This window comes from Myotis nattereri (genome assembly GCF_964212035.1).
Source record: "Myotis nattereri genome assembly, chromosome: 6".
Taxonomy (NCBI): Eukaryota; Metazoa; Chordata; class Mammalia; order Chiroptera; family Vespertilionidae; genus Myotis; species Myotis nattereri.
In genome coordinates this window covers 99,046,079-99,064,024 of record NC_138081.1, presented here as the reverse complement: position 1 = coordinate 99,064,024, position 17,946 = coordinate 99,046,079, and the positions used below count along the sequence as shown (strand labels likewise).

The 17,946-nt window shown below is 61.6% G+C and overlaps 2 protein-coding genes across 4 annotated transcripts; both read left to right on the top strand.

The window, feature by feature from the left end:
- The first annotated feature begins 694 nt into the window (after positions 1-694).
- SFT2D1 (SFT2 domain containing 1) lies at positions 695-12,181 on the top strand. Of its 3 annotated transcripts, XR_013996121.1 has the most exons (9): positions 695-838; positions 5,373-5,459; positions 5,978-6,060; positions 7,014-7,095; positions 8,762-8,797; positions 9,811-9,869; positions 11,081-11,110; positions 11,229-11,463; positions 11,747-12,180. XR_013996121.1 is itself a non-coding variant. In XM_081093601.1 (8 exons), exons 1-8 carry the CDS (start codon positions 776-778, stop codon positions 11,784-11,786), a joined length of 480 nt encoding a protein of 159 aa, XP_080949727.1. In that variant the 5' UTR covers positions 695-775; the 3' UTR covers positions 11,787-12,181. The 3 variants fall into 3 exon arrangements, 2 of the variants coding, with proteins under 2 accessions (XP_080949727.1, XP_080949728.1); XM_081093601.1 differs by lacking the exon at positions 11,229-11,463 and having other exon boundaries at positions 11,747-12,181; XM_081093602.1 differs by lacking the exons at positions 8,762-8,797; positions 9,811-9,869; positions 11,081-11,110; positions 11,229-11,463; positions 11,747-12,180 and adding an exon at positions 8,545-8,752.
- Positions 12,182-14,202: 2,021 nt separating this feature from the next.
- PRR18 (proline rich 18) lies at positions 14,203-14,951 on the top strand (the record flags this gene model as incomplete). The annotated part of the gene is made up of 1 exon (XM_081093579.1): positions 14,203-14,951. Exon 1 carries the CDS (start codon positions 14,214-14,216, stop codon positions 14,949-14,951), a length of 738 nt encoding a protein of 245 aa, XP_080949705.1. The 5' UTR covers positions 14,203-14,213.
- Positions 14,952-17,946: the final 2,995 nt, after the last annotated feature.

Sequence of the window (17,946 nt, the reverse complement as noted above, 5' to 3'; positions counted from 1 at the left end):
GTGCAGCTTCCTCCTCTGGACGTAGCGTCAGGTAACTATGGCGACAGACCTGCCAATAGGCAACGGACTCGCTCATTCGCAAAGCATTGGGTCCTCAGTCCTAAGGAAGAAAGGCTGTTGTGCTACTTTCTGTAGCAGGATTTGCTGTCGAGTCCAGAGAAGCGGTGGAGACAAGCTGACCGGCCAGTAAACGGCCAGTGATGAAACACACACATCGCACCCACCCCGCCCGCCTGGGTTCTGCGCGCCCAGGCACTTCCAACCCCTCGGGGCTCGCTTCGCGTCACTGTCCTCACCGCAACCGGCCGTAACCGGGGTCCTGCGGTTAACGACACCGCACTCACGGCACGTTGCTGGCGCGTCAGCATTGACCTCGGGCCTGAGAGCAGCCCCTTTAACACGCGTTTTCTCCGCGGAGCGCGTCGCAGCTGCCCGCCTGCGGGCCCTGGGCGGAGCCTGTGCCGTTTGACCGGTGAAGCCACAACAGAGACGCGCACAACCGCGGGCCCGCGGGCTGAGCAGACCACGGACGGGCCCCTCCACGCACGGATTAGTTCAACGGAAGCGCGGGACACGGCTCTGCCGCGGAGCGCGCGCCGCCTAGAGCTGAGAGCGCAGGCCGGCGGGCCCCGTGCGCATGCGTGCGCGGCGACGGCGGCCGCTCGGGACGCGCCGGAAGCGGGGGCCCCGGATTTCCGGTCGGCCCGGGGGCTTTCGGTTCCGGGTTCTCGGCGGCCGGGCAACGAGTGTCGGCCGCTGGGTCCGGAGCGCGGCCATGGAGAAGCTGCGGCGGGTCCTGAGCGGCCAGGACGACGAGGAGCAGGGCCTGACCGCGCAGGTGGGTGCTGGGCCGGGCCCGGGGGGCGGGAAACGGGGCCTGCGCTGCCCGCACCTGGGTTGCGGGAGGGCTCCGCCTGCGCCCGGAGGGTTTGGGGCGCCCAGGCTCTCGTGGGGTGCGCAGCTCGCTGGGACCCGCCCCCACGCCTCGTTGGGCTTTCCGATCCCGAGGGGCCCGTTTGCTGCCGGTCTGCCCCGCGCTGCCCTCACCGGCTCCGCCCGGGTTCCTGCGGGGCGCGGGGGCCCGAGGGGCCGAGAGGCGGAGGGGGTACAGGCCCCGCCCGCGAGCTGCCGCGCCCGGACCCTAAGGCCTCCCGCCTGGCCTCCGTGCGCCCCGGGGGTCGGGGGCTGCGAGGAGCGCCGTCTGCTGGAAGAGGGAAGGGAGGCGGCCGAGCGGGCGGGGCCTGATCGGAGCTTTAAAGCCCTCGCGTCCGCCTCCCCCCGGGACCCGATGCGGCTACTTCCCTGTCGGGAGGGTTAACCCAGGAGCGAAACCGCCTGCTCAGGGCTCCTGTGAGCCTCGTGCTGGCCGGTTCCTGTTTGCCGGTCACAGCCGGGGCTTGGGCGTCCGGCAGGGGGGTTGCGGGAGGGCGTGCTGTCTGTCCCCTCCCGGGCCTGCCCGCTCCCGGGCCTGCCCCTTCCCGGTCCTGCCCCCTCCCGGTCCTGCCCCCTCCCGGTCCTGCCCGCTCGTCCGGTGGGCGGGGCCGGGCCAGGGGCAGGGTCAGACCCTGAGAGACCAGCACCCGCTCTCGGGCACCAAACCAGCCTGCAAGGCAGTGGTGATGCAAGACCCACAAGTCGCAGCAGAAATGCATGTCGCCAGTCGATTAGGGACAGTTGCTTTGTGCCCCTCCCTCTGCGCCGGCTTCCTCAGGGCCCTGCTCACCACCCCCAGGGAGGCCTCTGCGAGCGTCCCCCTCCCTCCTGCTCTCCCCTTCACTCATCTGCTGAGTTTGCCTTCACAGCCCTTCTGCCCCGGTGGTCGTTGTGCGGCATTTGCTGGGTGAGGACAGCGACCTTACTGGGTTCCCAGGGCCAGGAGCTCCGCGGAGCTGGGAGAGAAGCCAGTTAAAGCAACAAGCCAGCAGTGGAAGGGCTAAGAGCCTGCTGCCTGCCCTGCCCCCTCGGTTCCACTCCCAGGCGATGGCACTTGTCACATCCAGGGAGATCAGGGAAGACGGGGTCATCTCACTGTGGAGGGAGGAAGCCCTGGACAAGACAAAGTGGGCAGTTTTATGAACCCTGAGTCAGGGGAGGAGGGTGAGCGGTCAGAGAGGAGAAAAGTATCTTCAGGGTCCCCTCGCCTCCGTGAGAGGCCTCGATGGCTCAGTGGGTGAGGAGCTTCCTCTGCCCAGGGCCTCAGGTGAAGAGACCCAGGCGTGAGGGTGAGGGGCTGACATACGGAAGGGGCATGAGGGCCAGGGCCCCCTCCGCCACTGCAGCTCCTTGCAGACACTTTGTTGCAGGGGTTCTGTGCCAGCAGACTCCTCCCCCAGCACTCAGAGCAGGCACCTGGGAGCACTCAGTAGGAGAAGCATGGATGGGTGGGTGGATGGATGAGTGGGTGGGTGGATGGGTGGGTGGGTGGATAGATGTGTGGATGGGTGGGTGGGTAGATGGGGGGATGGGTGGGTGGGTAGGTGGGTGGGTGGGTGGGTGGGTGGATGGGTGGATGAATGAGCTAGTCAGCAGAGGCTGGAGGGTGAAGTCAAAGGGAAGTTTCCTTAAGATGGAAAGCGCTTCAGCAGGTCTCAGGGTTGGTGGGGATGGTCTCGGAGAGCACGGGGCTCACTACTGGGGGGAGGGGAGAAGCCAGTGAGTTCCCTGAGAGCTCGAGGGGTGGGACCTGAGGCAGGGAGCCCTGTACAGTGACGGGGGCAGGCAGGGCAGGGGAGAGGTGTCTGGAGCGGGGCTTGCTGGTTGGTAGCAGCCAGCAGGGGGGCGTTCCCACCCATGGCCTCCGTCTCCAAGGCGCAGGTGGCTGTTAGTGTCTGAGCCTGGAGTGCGGGGTGGGACCCGGGAGAGGGCCTGTTTGCTGTGCTCGCTCTCCTTCCTCCCTCTAAGCGCGGTTGTTCTGAAAGGGGAATTGCAGGAACACTGCACCGCGTATTCATCAGCTGAGGCCGCCCGTGCTTCCTTTGTTCAAGTGGCCGGGAGCAAGGCGCTGGCCTGCACGGCTGTGCCCTGTGGGAGCGCGTCTCCCCGCTTCTCCGCGCAGGAAAGCAGCCGCGACTTCTGGGCCGAGGTTCACTCATCCCTGAGCCGCTGCTGCGCTGTTTTCACGGGTGTGTGATGGCCACGTGCCGGTCCGGCCGCGCCCTGTGCTCTGCAGCCGGAAGGGCTCCTGCTCCCCCAAGGGCCCCGTGACCAGCCGCATGCGGGGGGAGGGGGGGGGGCAGGGCCCCGGGGGGCGGGGGCAGGGCCCCAACTGCATGCGCAGCCATATGCTGGGGAGGGAAGGCCGCCGGGATCCTTGTTTCCCGGTTTTGCCCGTTGCTAGGCACAATGGGGGGATTCCCCCGTGACCTCTGGGCCTGCCCTTCCGCTGCTCCTGTGGGTCTAACTGCCTGCTCCCCGCATCGCAGGCAGAGGGAGAAGGGAGCACCTACACCGACGGGCACAGCTGAGCCTGGGAGAGGAGTGAGGGCTGTGGCAGGCCCGCCCTGACCTCACAACAGCGGGTGGTCTAGACTTGGAAGGAAGTAAAAATGACGCCTTTTCTCCTCTTGTTCCGCCTTCTCACATCATTGTGGACTCACTGACGTTTACAAGTCATTCTTACTTAGGATCCTCCCGTGTTTGTAGGAACTAGTGGGGCGTTCCCCATGCCAGTGCAGCCTTCAGGGTTTTAGTGCATTTAGTCCCCGTGTGGTTAAAATATACTTGATGGTATTCTTCTGGATCAGAAAGAATGAAGTTCAGATGGTTTATAGGCAAGTTCATTCTTTGTTTAAAATCTAGGGACCAGTTTTGCTATAAACAGATGACATTGCTGGAAACAAGAATGTCTGAATTAAAGAAACATTTAAAAAAAGATTTAGAGTGGGTTAAAAAGTGCCCTACCTGGTTTGGCTCCATGGATAGAGCATCGGCCTGTGGACCAAAGGGTCTCGGGTTCGATTCCGGTCAAAGGCACGTACCTTGGTTACAGGCTCCTCCCTGGCCTGGGCCCTGGTCAGGGCTCGTGCAGGAGGCAGCCAATCAATGTGTTTCTCTCACATCGATACTTCTCTATGTCTCTCCCTCTCTCTCCCACTCTCCCTAAAAATCAATGGAAACATATCCTCGGGTGAGAATTAACAACAAAATAAAGTGGGTGAAAAGCGATGGGTGTTACTTTGACGGAATCCTTATTCAGTTATTTTTATCTACTTTGCATGCTACGTAAGGACTCACAGATTAATGGACTCAGGTAAGGATGTAGCCAAAGGTATTTTGAGCTTTTGCATGTAACACTTTCTGTTTTCCCTTCGTTATTCTTGAAATACGTTATAAGCAGCCTTGTTTTTAAGGATACACTGTAATGTAAGTTGGAAAGTTACATTTCGGTGTGCAAACGCGTGTGTGTGTGTGTGTGTGTGTGTGTGTGTGCAAGCGCTTGTGTGTGTGTGTCTGGTTTCTCGGAGCTGTTGTTCTGTCCCCGCTTCTCGGGAGCTGAGTCTCACTAGTGCCCGTGGTAACCGAGGTGCCCGCTCGCCCTCACCGCATGCCGCCCGCGCTGTGTGCCAAGCGCCCAGCCCTCTGCTCTCCCCGCGGTGGTTAGCGCTGCACGACGAGCAGGAATGCGGTTGCTCTAGAGCAGTGGTTGCCAACCGTTCGGACCTCACGGAGCACCAGCTGGCGACGCTGCTCTAGAATCAATTACTGCTCACAAATGGTTTTACTGCTGGTCGGGGAGCCCCCCCCCCCCCCCCGGCTCTCCTGAGCTGCTGCAGTGAACTCTTTGCAGTGGAGGTTGTCAGTCAGGTGTGTCTCATGGCAGACACGGCTGAGGCTGCCCAGGTCCCCATCGCCAGGCGGGTGTGCCCCAGCCTCCGGGCGGTGAGCTGCTGGCGGGAGCTGGTTCCAGAAGGCCGCCCTCTCCAGCCCCTCACTGCCCGCAGGGCACCTTGTCTCAGAGACCTAGACGGACGCCGGGAGGCCGTGTGAGCCCAGATGCCCACGACCCAGCCTCGACATTTGTCAGCTGTGCCGTCTCCTTGCTCCTGTCCTCTGCTCTTCCTGTCGCCCAGTGTTTTGTCACGGACCTTATGCCTTGGTCCTTCTGTCCCTATCAGAGGGCTGTACTGCCTCTGACAGGAGCGCATCCTGTTGGCACACCTGCCCAGATGCCAGTGGTTCCTCAGGGCCACGCGGTCCCAGACCACCCTCATGCTTCCCTCACCATGAGATCCTAACGTTAGACGACACTGCAGTGTGCACAGTGACGCAGACACCACGCTGGGCTGCAGGGAACCTGGCCCTGGATTCCGTGTGAAGGACCGGGTGGTGTGTGGTGGCCCCAGCGCACGCTCTGATCCCCTCCTCCCTCCCAGGTCCTGGACGCCTCCTCGCTGAGCTTCAGCACCAGGGTGAAGTGGTTCGCCATCTGCTTTGTGAGCGGCATCTTCTTCTCCATCCTCGTGAGTGAGGCGTGGGGTTGCGTGGTCATGTCTGCGTGGGGCCGGGGAGCGCAGCGAGCAGCCTGCTTTGCCTGGATGCGCTGAGACTGTGATGGGACCTAGCTAGTCGCTTGAAGAAAGGCAGAGATCAGTGCAGAGATGTAGAGGTTAATATTGGGGGGCTGTGGATTATTATTTCCTTAAAGTAAAATAAAATCAAAAGAGCTGCAGAGTCCGTAATTTAGATGTTAGTTAGCTTTTCTAACTCACCATTTAAAAGGCGTTTAAGTAGACTGAAATTTGCCCACATGTATGTATAAAGGAAGTTGTGCGATGGCTCAGGTATCTGTACTTGTGATAGACCCAAGATTCAAATTAGCAGGTAACCTTGAAACTAACTTTTAAAAATGACGTGGGGACTGTATCGAGCGCATTTATACTGAAACTCATACTGCCACATGTTATGTCACTACTCTGGTAGCACGTTTCACGTGACGCCGTTACCGTGGGAACTGAAGTAACTCTCCGTCTTCACGCAGGGCACTGGCCTGCTGTGGCTTCCCGGGGGCATCAAGCTTTTCGCCGTGTTCTACACCTTCGGGAATATTGCTGCCTTAGCCAGGTATGTGCGGGCGTTCGGCCTCTCAGATGCTTTATCTGCTGTCGTTTCCTCCTAATAAACACCTTCCTAACAGGACGTATTTCTGCGGTTCTGACACCCGTACATTCAGCCACAAAGTCTGTGTTCGTGTGATGAGTGTGTACTGACTCCTGCTGCGTGCGGTGTGCCAGCTGCCATGAGAGTGTTCCTGGGAGGAAGGCCAGCCCTGGGGCACCCCTGTGTGCCAGGGACTCTTCTGCCCGTTTAGGAGGTGGCACTGTTACGGCCCCACGTTCCAGCTGGGGATGTGCCTAGTGAGTGATGGGCAGGCTCCCCCAAACAGGGCTCCGGAGCCCAGTGCCTGCTCTCATGAAGCCTGCGTCCCAGTGAGGGAGCCGGGCCGTGCAGAAAGTCGGGGCAGGGGTGCGGAGGCGGGGGGTGAGGGGGGGCATGCAGTAAGTCAGGGCAGGGGTGTGGAAGCCGGGGAGGGGGGCTGGCCTTGGGACTCCTCTTGCAGCCTCTTGGGCGCGTGGGGGTGTATTGGTGTCTGCTAGGGCAGCTGTCAGATTTATGAGCCCGTGGTTGTGCACTTTGCTTTCCGAGGGGACCGTCTTTCTCAGGAACGTTTTGGATCAGAGGTATTGTCTGAGCTCAGCCAGCCTCCCGGGCTCGCACCTGCCGCCCGCCCCGCCTGGTCTGGGTGAAGCTGGCGTGGCACGTCTCGGCGTGGCTGCCGGCTTGGCCCTGCCGCCCTCGTCTTGTTTCTCATTGGTCTGATAAGGACCAGCATGGACAGGAAGTGGTGGCGATGGCGTCAGCTCAGGCCCCTGGGGCTCCTGGTTCTCTGAAGGGGCACTTGTGTCTCCTGGAGGCTCGGGTCTCCTCGGTGTGAAGGAAGACGAGCCGGACTTAGAGATGGTTACGCGTGGCCGTCAGGACCGCCCGGCGCCCTCAGCCCCGTTTGTTGCCCACAGCACGTGCTTTCTGATGGGGCCCTTCAAGCAGCTGAAGAAGATGTTCGAGACCACGAGGCTGCTCGCCACAGTCGTCATGCTGGTGAGTGAAGGCGGAGGCGCAAAGCTCCCGTTGAGGGTTGGCTGCTTTGTTGCCCACCAGTGGCCCGTCTTTCTGCCAGCCGTCGTCAGTTTCTCTCGTTGCACGTGGTAGTGGCGTCCTCGGGCTGAGGCAGTGGGCGACACGGTGTCACCCACGGCATCGGCCTCACGTGAAGGGAGTCAGAGCTGCTGCGTGTCGTGGTCCAGCCACGAGCGGTTCTTGGTGGGCTGCTGTGGGCGCTCTTGGAGGGGGGCTGGCAGTGGTTCAGTGGCCTGTCCCTGGCGCTGTCCCTCCGTCAGCTGGCTGACACTCCCAGCAGCAGGCGTCACTGGCCGTGGGCTCTGTCCCCGGCCATTGGTCCCACTGAATTCAGGGCTCTCTTGTCTTTGAATGTTTGTGTCAGAAACGTGTAGTTTTCATCGTCATGCATCTGGGGGTGTTCGCGGTCGTCGCTTTGGGTGCGATGGGCAGAGGGAACCCGCGCCCTCTCTGCCCAGCCTCTGCCCCACATGTTCTCCCCTTAAAGCTCCTGAATTGAAATGTTAGCACAGCTACTTTGTCCTTTTAACTCGCTTTTTAAACACAATCTTTGTAGATTTGTAAGTTAGGGAATGTTTTCAGGGTAACTATGTCTTCTCTCTCCTCCTGACTAGAGAAAAACTTTGTAGCCTAGTTTTTTATTTGTGTCCTTACTCACCGGCACCATCCCCATTGCATTGTATCGCATTGACCTCCGAGAGGTCAGCTGCGTCATTTTGACTTTCCTGTAGCAGCAGGTGCGCTGACGGTGGCCTCTGTCCAGGAGACTGAGTCGTTGCCATACGGTCACATGGCTGATTCTGCCCGGGGCACCCGAGACCCGAGTGGCAGTGTCTGCATGGGACGCAGGGTCGAGGGCTGTTCAGAGGTTAGAGACACAGCCCCTTTCCCCAGGGACTGAGTTCCTCCTCGGATCTAATTGGTGATGACTCGTCAGAGCATTCCCAGTCGGACGCTTTGCACGGCCTCGTGCGCTGCTGACAGGATTGTGCCTGACGAAGGGAAAGAAATGCTGACACTTAGCACCTTCTAAGTGCCCCCCCCCCGCCCTCTGCACGTGAGGGACACATCTGATCTGTTCACTGCAGACGAGCAGGTGGGTGGCTGCTGTCCTTTCAGAGAGAAGGTGGCCGAGGTCTAGACCCAATAACTAAGGACACTCGGCTAGTGGCGTCCGAGCTGGGCTCTCGCCTGGGCCTCCATCTCCAGACCCCCTGCCTGTCACTGAGCTGCCACCTGCCCCTCCTTGGGCTCCCTGCCTCCTGGGCACGGAAGGGAGTGATGGGCCGTCTCTGTGGGAAAGGCCTCCCGGGCTCCCGTGCGCTCAGCTGTGCCGACACCTGGCGGTGCTGGTCTGAGCACCAGCGTAACCAGGTGCCCTGGGAACAGCTCCGTCACAACATTCTGCAGACGCGCCCTGTGGACGCCCTCAGCAGAGGCTCTTCCGGTGCTTCCGGGTGCAGGGAGCATCGCGGTCGTCGCCTTTGGGGTCAGTAGCACCGCGGACTGTGCAGAGCGGGCCCCGGGCTCCGCCGCGCTCTGTGTGGCATCCACGCCACCGAAGGCGGCGATGTGCTTCTCGTCCAGCTCTGCGAGGACGCACACTCACCGCGCTCTCTCCCCCCAGCTGTGCTTCGTGCTGACCCTGTGTGCTGCTCTGTGGGTGAGTACTGGGCCACGCCTGCTTCCCGCTAACTGTCCCCTCAGAGGAGCTCCCAACCGCCCCTCACACCCACCAAAGATCGGTGTCCCCCACGTGGATGGTGACGTCCGGTTGGTGACAGACCTGCCGTGGATTCTGCGGCGGAAACGGGCAGAGCTGACGGGTCCTCCTGTGCTCAGGCTGCTGCCCCGTCGCCCGGGAGAATTACTAGCCACGTCCCAGTCACGGGCGCAAGGACGGTCTTAGCAACCTCTGCATGTCCCTGTGGAAATGGCTTTCTGGTTTTGGGATGGGCTAGGAGCCTGCTGATTTATAAGCAGTAGATTAAATAAAAGTAAATAAATGACCATAAAAGTGGACAAGGAATTCTAAAAGTGGATCATTTAAAAAATCATGGGAACTGTTTATTATGCATTATTCCAGAAGATCACAATAAAATGCAGTTTTCCTTCAAAAAGTAATTCAAGAAAAGGGCATGTGAGACTGAGTGAGATCTGTAAGTTCTACAGAGGATGCAGCTCTACTGACCGAGGGGAAACGTTCGCGTGCCCCCAGGCCCTGACCGTGCAGAGGCGTGCGTGCTGTGCGGCGCGTTGGCTCAATGCCAGGCGTGTAGAGTGTTGAAATCGGTGGATACAGGTGGTTAAGTTTCACATCTGCTGCATCGTAACCTTGTCATACTGAAATCTGATAGAATGGAGCTATCATCTTACATTTCTGAAGGGAGTTAAAGGTGGGCGTAAAGCAGTGGTTCTCAACCTTCTGGCCCTTTAATACAGTTCCTCATGTTGTGACCCAGCCATAAAATTATTTTCGTTGCTACTTAATAACTGTCATGTTGCTACTGTTATGAATCGTCATGTAAATATCTGATATGCAGGATGGTCTTAGGCGACCCCTGTGAAAGGGTCGTTTGACCGCCACAGGGGTCACAACCCACAGGTTGAGAACCGCTGGCGTAAAGAGTATCTTGAAAGATTCTTCACTCGCTCTTTCTGTTTTTCCTGTGCTAGTGGCATAAGAAGGGGCTGGCCGTGCTCTTCTGCATATTGCAGTTCCTGTCCATGACCTGGTAAGTCTCACCTGATCGGAGGTCCGCGCGCCCTGAGCCGGGAGAGCTTCTGCTCTGAGCCTGGCCGCCCGGGGAGGCTGTGGGCTCTCACCCGGGGTGGAAGCGTGTGCCTCGGTGGGGCCAGGCCTCCAGAGCGGTCCTCTGACTGAGTCTGCAGGGTGTCCCCTGGGACTTCGCCGGGCTCCGTGGTGACTGCAGGCGGGCAGGGAGGCGTGTGTGGGGGCGGGGGCGGAGGGTCCTGCATAGCCACACCAGGGTGCCTGCACTTGTCTTCTGAGATGTGAAGGAGAAGTGACAAGACATGCAGGTGACGCCGCAGGAACCCACGAAGCGAGGCCGTGTCAGGCCTGAGCCCGAGCGTGTGGGTCTGCCTCTTGCTGGGCAGGCGCTGTGCTGCTGGCTCCTGCTGATGCCGACTCCGTGGGGACCGCAGTGGGAGCAGCTGTGGTCCTGCTCCTCTGTGCGCCAGGCACGCCCTTCCTCCCCATCCTCCGTGGTCCCCTGAGCCCTCATGGCCTGGGCTACATCCCGTCCAGCAGCGGCCAAAGGCCCTGGAGTGAGGGCTGAAGTGCTCTCCCCCCACCAGGAGGGTTCCACGCGCTGTCCTTAGCGGACTTCTGTTTTTTCCTTCCGTGGTCAGCAAGCCCCTCCCTGTGTGCTGTGTTCCGTCTCCTGTTTGCTGTTACCCGGCCTGGGGTCATCTTTCTTTGGCCCCGTTTCTTCCTTTCCACCCTTAAGTGCACCGTCAGCAAACGTTACACGCACGGCCCTACGTGGCAAAGGGGCCCGTGAAGAGCTTTTGCTCTCAGTGAAATGGGGAGAATTTTTACACTGAATCCGCCGTCATTTTCTGTGTTATGTTGCTCTTTATTTCATCAGCTGTATTTAACGATTGATTTATTTCTAAGGGAGAATGTACTTTATTCTCAATCATTTCTATTTAAAATATAACTTTAAAGGGTAACATCTTATTACAACAGCTCAGACGAGCAGGCCTGAGTCGCTTAGCGAGTTTGTGCGGCTCGGGGGCTTGGAGGGTGCGGTGGCCCAGCCCTACGCACGTTCACGAGGTCCGGGTGGTGCTGTGGCTGCTGGTCCGGGTGACGCGGGGGGGGGGGGGGGGGGATCGTGCCCTGGGTGCCGCTGTACTGCCCAGTGCGGGGATATGGCGTCTCTGAGACTGAGGTCACCAGCTGCCCTTTCTCTTGCAGGTACAGCCTGTCATACATCCCGTATGCAAGGTGAGCTTGTTTGAGTCCCTCCCCTGTCTGGTCCTCCGGTTAGCGTCGCAGAAATACATCAGTTTTAGTGATTTTTACATTAAATTGTGACTTAAAAGGCTGACTTTCCTCCCACAAGGAAACGATGTTCTCAGTGGGATGAATAGAGAGAAGTTTGTCGAGGGGGCGCCACTGTGAACGTGTCAGCGGGGAGGCTGGGGACCGACTCCTGCTCCGTCGGGCGCCTGGGCCTTTGCTGCCAGGAACTTGGATGAGAGCTTCTGGATCCTTCCACGACTGCAGATATTCACTAGATAGGCCGTGGGGACTCCAGCAAAACAGATTCTTCTCTTTAAAGGGAAGTTGGTGAAAAAGTGAGTGTGACACGTGACTGCTGTCTGAGCAGTAGCATGTGTCCTGTGGGCGGAGGTAGCCGCCCCTGGACTTGCCCAGAAAGTGCACTTGCTGTCGTGGGGGGAACGCACTGCGGAGCCGTCGGACGGTCAGGAAAGCGCTGTGGAGGCACAGCTTTGCCTCCTGGCAAACTTGGAAGCAGGTTGTAGTTGAAAAACAGCCAAGTTAGCCTAGTGAGCAGCGGAGGAAGCGGGTGGGAGCAGTCCCTGCTGGAGGCAGATTCTGACGCGGTTTCTCCCCCAGGGACGCCGTCATGAAATGCTGTTCTTCCCTCCTGAGTTGAAGACCAGAACCTCTTCGCAGGGCGTCTGGGAGCTGCTGTTGGTTTGGGGGAGTGTGTTTTCCTGAGCCGGTGGTCGCCCCTCCCCCCGTGGCCGTTCAGGGCCGTGGGCACCGGGGAACCCGCGGCGAGTAAACTGTGATGCTCTCACCACCTGCTCCCGCCACTCACTGCTCTCCCCACGGAGGCGGAACCGCCGATTGCGATTGATCTGTAGCGTTTCTAATCCCTCCTCCACAGCGTCTGGTTGTGAATATCCAGATAAGTCTCCGCTGCGTGAACTTCGTTGGCTTTTCTAAAATGTCAAGGTTTAAAAATACTTCAAATGTGAAAGTTTTTACTTTAAACTAAGAATCGCTTATATGTAATAAAAATAATATATAAATCTTTACAATTCTAAAATAAGCCCATTGTTGGATCAAATTTACAACCTTTTAAGTGGGCGGAGCCTTGATTCAGTTGAGTGAAACTCCGTGAGGTTTCTCCGGAGACGTCTCTGTCCTAACCGCTGCCGAGCGCATTTACGAGTGTGGCCTTCGGGGTCCCCTGATCCCAGCAGGCAGGGGGTCCAGGAGGGTCCAGGTGTGCGGGTGGGGTGAGCCGACAGCAGGTCGGGCAGGTGAGGGACCAGCCACTGGCAACCCAGGAGCCTGCTGGGGGGCGGGGGAGGACCAGCGCCTTGGTGGGGAAGCAGGTAGCGGCTTGGGATTGTCACCAAGGGAGACCCTGGAAGGGACCAGGCAGGTCCCCGCCGCCTGGAGAACTGCAGGGCTGCCCCACCTGCCCGGAGCTGGGACCAGGGACGGGAGACGCCCTGCTGACCCTGCAGCTTTGACCCTGGGTCCATGCGCAAGCCTCCGGGGGGGGGGGGGGGCCCTCAGGCTGTGCCCCCAGGAAATGGTGCTTGACCCCTTCCCGCCTCATCTCCAGTCCCCCTCTCCTGACAAAGCTCCCTGCTGCTTACGCAGCGCTTCCAGAGCCTGGAGAGGCCTCGGGTGGCCTGGGCTGTCCCACACTCACCTGAGCAGCAGCTGCTATCCTGAGGCACCCTCCCCCACCCCCCACCCCCACCCCGACAGGGAGAGGGTGGGACGGGGAGAATGAGTGACAGCTGCAAGCTGCATTTGCATTGGGAGAATGTGTGAGTGTGGGATGGTTTGGGGGTGCTGGTGATCAGGGTACTAAACCTTCCTCTCTCCCAGCCCCTCCCCGCTGTGGTGCGAGGTTCTTGCCTGTGTCCTGGCCCAGTAGCCATCTCACTCGAACACACGAGTCAGGGTGCAGTGGGCAGCCGGGGACTGGAGGGTGCCCTGCCCCCAGGACTGCTGGCTCTGGCACATCTTGAGTTTCCCCACATCTGGCACGCTGTTAGCTCACCTGGGCACAGCCCCGCTCCTGCCCGGTGAGCCCAGAAAGTGCGGCCTGTGGGGACCCGTGTTTGGAGATTGACCACTGACTGTTCTTAGGTAACCAGGGCTGCTTACCTGAGGCTGACTTTTAAAATATATGTATTTTTACTGATTTCAGAGAGGAAATGGGGGGAGAGAGAGAGACACCAATGATGATCATCAATCCACTGCCTCCCCCACCCCCCACTGGGAATCAACCCTGACCTCTAGGGGAGGGGGTGGGGGCTGAAACTGACTTTCTGAAGCATCGCCTTGTGATTGCTCACGTGCTCAGCCAGCCTCTGAAGACTAGGGGTGCTCCCCCCACAACTGGAACCTAAGTTGGCGGGAGCTGCCTTCATTGAGCCACTGCTATGGCGGTCATACCGCCTTCACACGGGAACCGCGCAGGAAAAGAACTCAAGTCTGCTCACTGCTTCCTTTACCATCATCATATGACCGAAACGACATCCCCAGGGAGCTTGAAATGGCCCTGTCCAAAAGTAAACAGCGACCCGCCACGATGCCTGTTCCCGCTGGTGTCCCTGCGGCCTCCCCGGGGTCCCTGCGTCAACCTTCCCAGCGCGCTAGGCTGGGGGCTTGGGGATGATTCTCCCCGACGCGCAGGACCCGCCCCGGACTGAGGTCACGCCCTGACCTGGCTGCGCCCGCCCCTTCCCGGCACGTCCCCTGGTCTCCAGGCTGCAGCAGCCGGTGGACACCCGCGGGCACAGCGGCGCCCAGCCGCACTCCTCCTCCCGAGGGCGCCAGGCTCTGAGCGGGCGCCGGGGGCCGAGGAGCCCCGGCCCAGACGGAGGGGAGGAAGGGGACGTGGCTTCCAGCCCCGGTGAGAGCGCCCGACGGGAGGGGCGCAGACGCCGAGCCCCACGGAGGGCGGAGGGGGGAGGGGGGTTGGGAGGGCGGGGAGGGGGGGAGGGGGGTTGGGAGGGCGGGGGAGGACGGAGGCGGCCCCGCCCACCGACGGGGAGGGCGCCCGGCTCGCGCCCAGGACTAAGGGCCGCCGTGTCCGCTCCGGGCGCGGATGCTCCGCAGGTTCCGGGGCTCCATGCCCTTCCCGCCGCCTCCCGCCCGGGCCCCGGGGGTCCCGGCCGCGCGTCCGTCGCCCCGCAGGCCCGGAGCCCCACGGAAGGCAGCTGCGCCCGCCCGCGCCCCGCCCGCACCCGCGCCGCCCGCCGCCCGGGAGAAGCTGCGGCCCGAGGCGCCGCCGTCCCGCTCCTGGCCCTCGGCCACGCTCCCGAGGCCCCCGGCCCGCCGCGCCCCCGGCCCGGCCCCTGCGCGCGCTCCGGCCCCGCCTGACCCCGGCCGCAGCCCCGTGCGGACCGCGGGGACCGTGGGGACCGTGGGGCCCGCCGCCGCGCGCTCCTCCCCGCGCCTGCCCCCCGAGGCCGCCCGCCCGGCCCAGCGGCGCCACCCGGAGAGGCAGCTGCTCGCGCGGCCCCGCCGGCCGCCCCTCTCGCCCGCGCCCGACGCCCGAGCCCAGGTGGCGGGTCCGCGAGGGGGAGGCGACCCCGGGGGCCTGGGCGCGCGCCGGCCGGTGGCCCCGCTGCTGCCCCGCGGCCCGCACACCCCCCGGCGGCCGGACCTGCGCCGCGCGCTCCCGGTGTCGCTGCTCAGCGCCCGGCACCGCGACCACGACGTGGAGGCCGCGGAGGAGGAGGCCGCGGCGCCGGACGAGGGGCTGGTCCGCAGGTGCACCGCGTGGCTGCGGGGCGTGGAGGCGGCGGCGGCCCACGGGCCCTGGACGCGCTGCCGCACCTGAGCGCGCTGTGAGCCGCCGGCCCCGCCCCGCCCCGCTGCCCCGCACCCGCTGCCCCGCCCCGCTGCCCCGCCCCGCTGCCCCGCACCTGTGCGCCAGGTGGGCCTCCCGGACGCTCTGCACGGGGCCCCGGAGCAGGGCCTGGACGGTCGCCCGGTGCCCACAGCCGCACCTGCGCTTGAGCTCCACCTGGGCGACCTCGTGGGACACAGCCTCTCTGCGGTCCGCCACGCGTGTCCGGGGCTCCTGTGAGCCAGGTGGGCCCCCGAGGGACAGGACAGCCTCGCTGGACCCGCGTGGCCCACCCCCTGCCCAGGCGGCCCCCACCCCCCAGCCGGGCAGCCCCGGGCCTTTCCTGGCACCGAGGAGGGGCGGGACCGGGAGGGTGGCCTGTGTGGCGGCCGGGACCTGGGGCTGCAGGGGCGGGGCGCTTCTCCTACACAGGAAACACGTGGGGTTGGGCCGCCCGAGGTGCCAGGTAACCGTGTCCAACCCAGAGGGGCGGGCAGTGCCGGTGCAAGCCCTCCCCCCAGCGCACACACACATGCACATACACGCATGCTCACACACATGCTCGCACACACACACATGCGCGCACACACATGCTCGCACACATGCTCACACACACATGCTCGCACACATGCTCACACACACATGCTCACACACACACACATGCTCGCACACGTCTCCCCTGGGGGACTGTCCCCAGCAGCCGGGTGCGGTGTGGGCAGGAGCAGAGGCAGCTTCGCCAGCATGCATGGTTTCGTCTGACGAGCTGTGCTGCTCACGCGGTGTCTTTATGCCACAGGAAGGAAGCCACCACGCGGAGAAAGCTTAGCCGGAGGTCGATTTGCGCGGAGGAGCAGCCGATGGATGGAGAAAGCCGGGAGTTGAGGGGTGGGGGGTGGGCGGGCGGGTGAAAGCCAGTGACAGGCCTCGTGTTCGGTTGCATGGAGTGATTTTTGGAAAGATTCCTATTGGTTATTCGGGTGAAGGGTAGACTCCTCCGCCTTTCAGGGCCCGCCCCTCCCTGCTGACTCTGGCCGATTCCCGGGTGTTCTCTCCTTCATCCGAGTACATTTAACATTTAAGGTTGAGAAGGAAAGAACGGTTATAACCAGATTAGGCCGGTTGTGGGAAATAACAGTACCGCCGTTTGGGACTGACTTTGTAATGTTTACTGGTTTGATGTTTATGTTGTTAGACTTCAATGTGTTGAATCTCTTAAAAATAGATTGTTTGTAAGGAAATATGTTTTCAGAGAGAGGGAGGGAGCGGGAGAGAGATGGAAACATCACTGATGGGCTGCCTCCTGCACGCCCCCCACTGGGGATCCATGTGCCCTTGTCGGGAATTGAACCCTGACCTCCTGGTTCCTGGGACGCTGGTGGGGCTCACGTCTTAATTATATTTTACATTGAAGCTTTCCATGTTTTAAAACCAATTTTATATTTTTCACGTGGAGATCTTCGTGCTAAGCGCTCTCCCCACACCCCTCAGCACAAATTCATTGGGAGCTGGCGCAGCCCCCAGAGGAGCCGTGAAAACAACACCCCTTCACACTGAATAGCTATCTTTCCTGACCCCTCTGAGAGCTGAGAGCCGAGAGCCAAGAGCCAAGAGCCACACTGCTTCTAACGGAACTGGACATAGCACCGGAGGCAGAGTGCACGGTCCTGAGAGGCACCGCCGAGGCCCCTGCCCCGCGAGAGCTCTGCGTCCGGGGAAGGGGCCGGACTCTGGCCGTCACTGGTCACCAGCAGGCGGGGAGAGAACTGAGCTCTCAGTGGGCAGCGACGTAACATGGTCTCATTTGCATGTGGTGCGAGGACTGATAGCCAAGGGACCCGGGTTTGTGCCCATCGTCACAGGAATACATTTCAGGGACTTCCCCAAAGTCATGGCTTGGGGAGGCCGCCCGTCTCTGCTTTTGTGTGTCTCCTGTCCTGTCGCTGTTCGGGTGCGTGGGCCTCGCCACCGGCGGGTCTGTCTCTGGGTCCCTGTGTTTTCCTTCCTTCCCGCGCCCTCTCTCTCCGGGTTCCCTGCCTCCCCCCCCCCCCCCCCCGAACTCCACGGGAGGCTGGCCGGGCGCTCCTTGTTGCTCCGCAGGTGCCTGAGGCCTGTCCCCGTTGCTGCCGCCGTTCCAGAGGCTCCCAGGTCCCCGTGTCAGTTCTCAGTGTTGAAATAAAAGACAAGTCCGCGCCCGCTGCTTCTGTTTGAGGCCCGGCAGGGAGAGCGAGGTCGCCGAGGCCGACTTCGTCCCGGCTGGGTCTCCGTGGCGCCCACCCCAGCGTCTGGGATTGTCGTTACCAGGATGTCAAACACGATGACCAGCGATGACCAGATATGATGAGGAGGAGGCTGTTGGGTCCCAAAGCCCCATGGGAGCTGTTTCCAAACACACTCACAAAAGTGGGTGCCGCCCAGCCATGGTGCTGGCCGCTGTTCAGGAGGCTCGCCGACCCCAGGCAAGCACTTCTGTCCTCTCACCAGAACATCCTTCTTTCGCCAAAAGCAATTTCAAAGGGGCAGGCACAGCCATCAGAGCTGAGGTCAATGTGCATAAGGAGCCAGGGGGTGGGGTGGGGGCAGGGCTGAGCTGAGCTGGCACGTGGCCGCGGTGTTGGCTGGGGCAGCCTCACTGGCCGGCCTGGGGGCTGCAGTGGGCGCTGGCTGGTAGGGCCAGTCGCCCGAGCCCTGGAACGGTGCCCGCTCTGCACAGACGGGGCCTCAGACAAAGGCCCCTTCATCACTCGAGCCAGCGAGTGCCCCTTCCTGAGCCCTCGGCGGGTTTGTGGAGACGCACCCGGGGTGGCGGAGGGCCAAACCCCAAACCCCAGGGTGCATCACTGCGAACAGTTGCCCGTCTGTCCTAAAGCACAGCTGTCCCGGCCGCCGGCAGCCGCGGCGCCCACGGCCCCGGTGGCCTCATGGAGGGGAGGATGTCATCTGCACGATGACCGTCCCGGGACCTGTGGACACAGACAGTGGCTGTTTG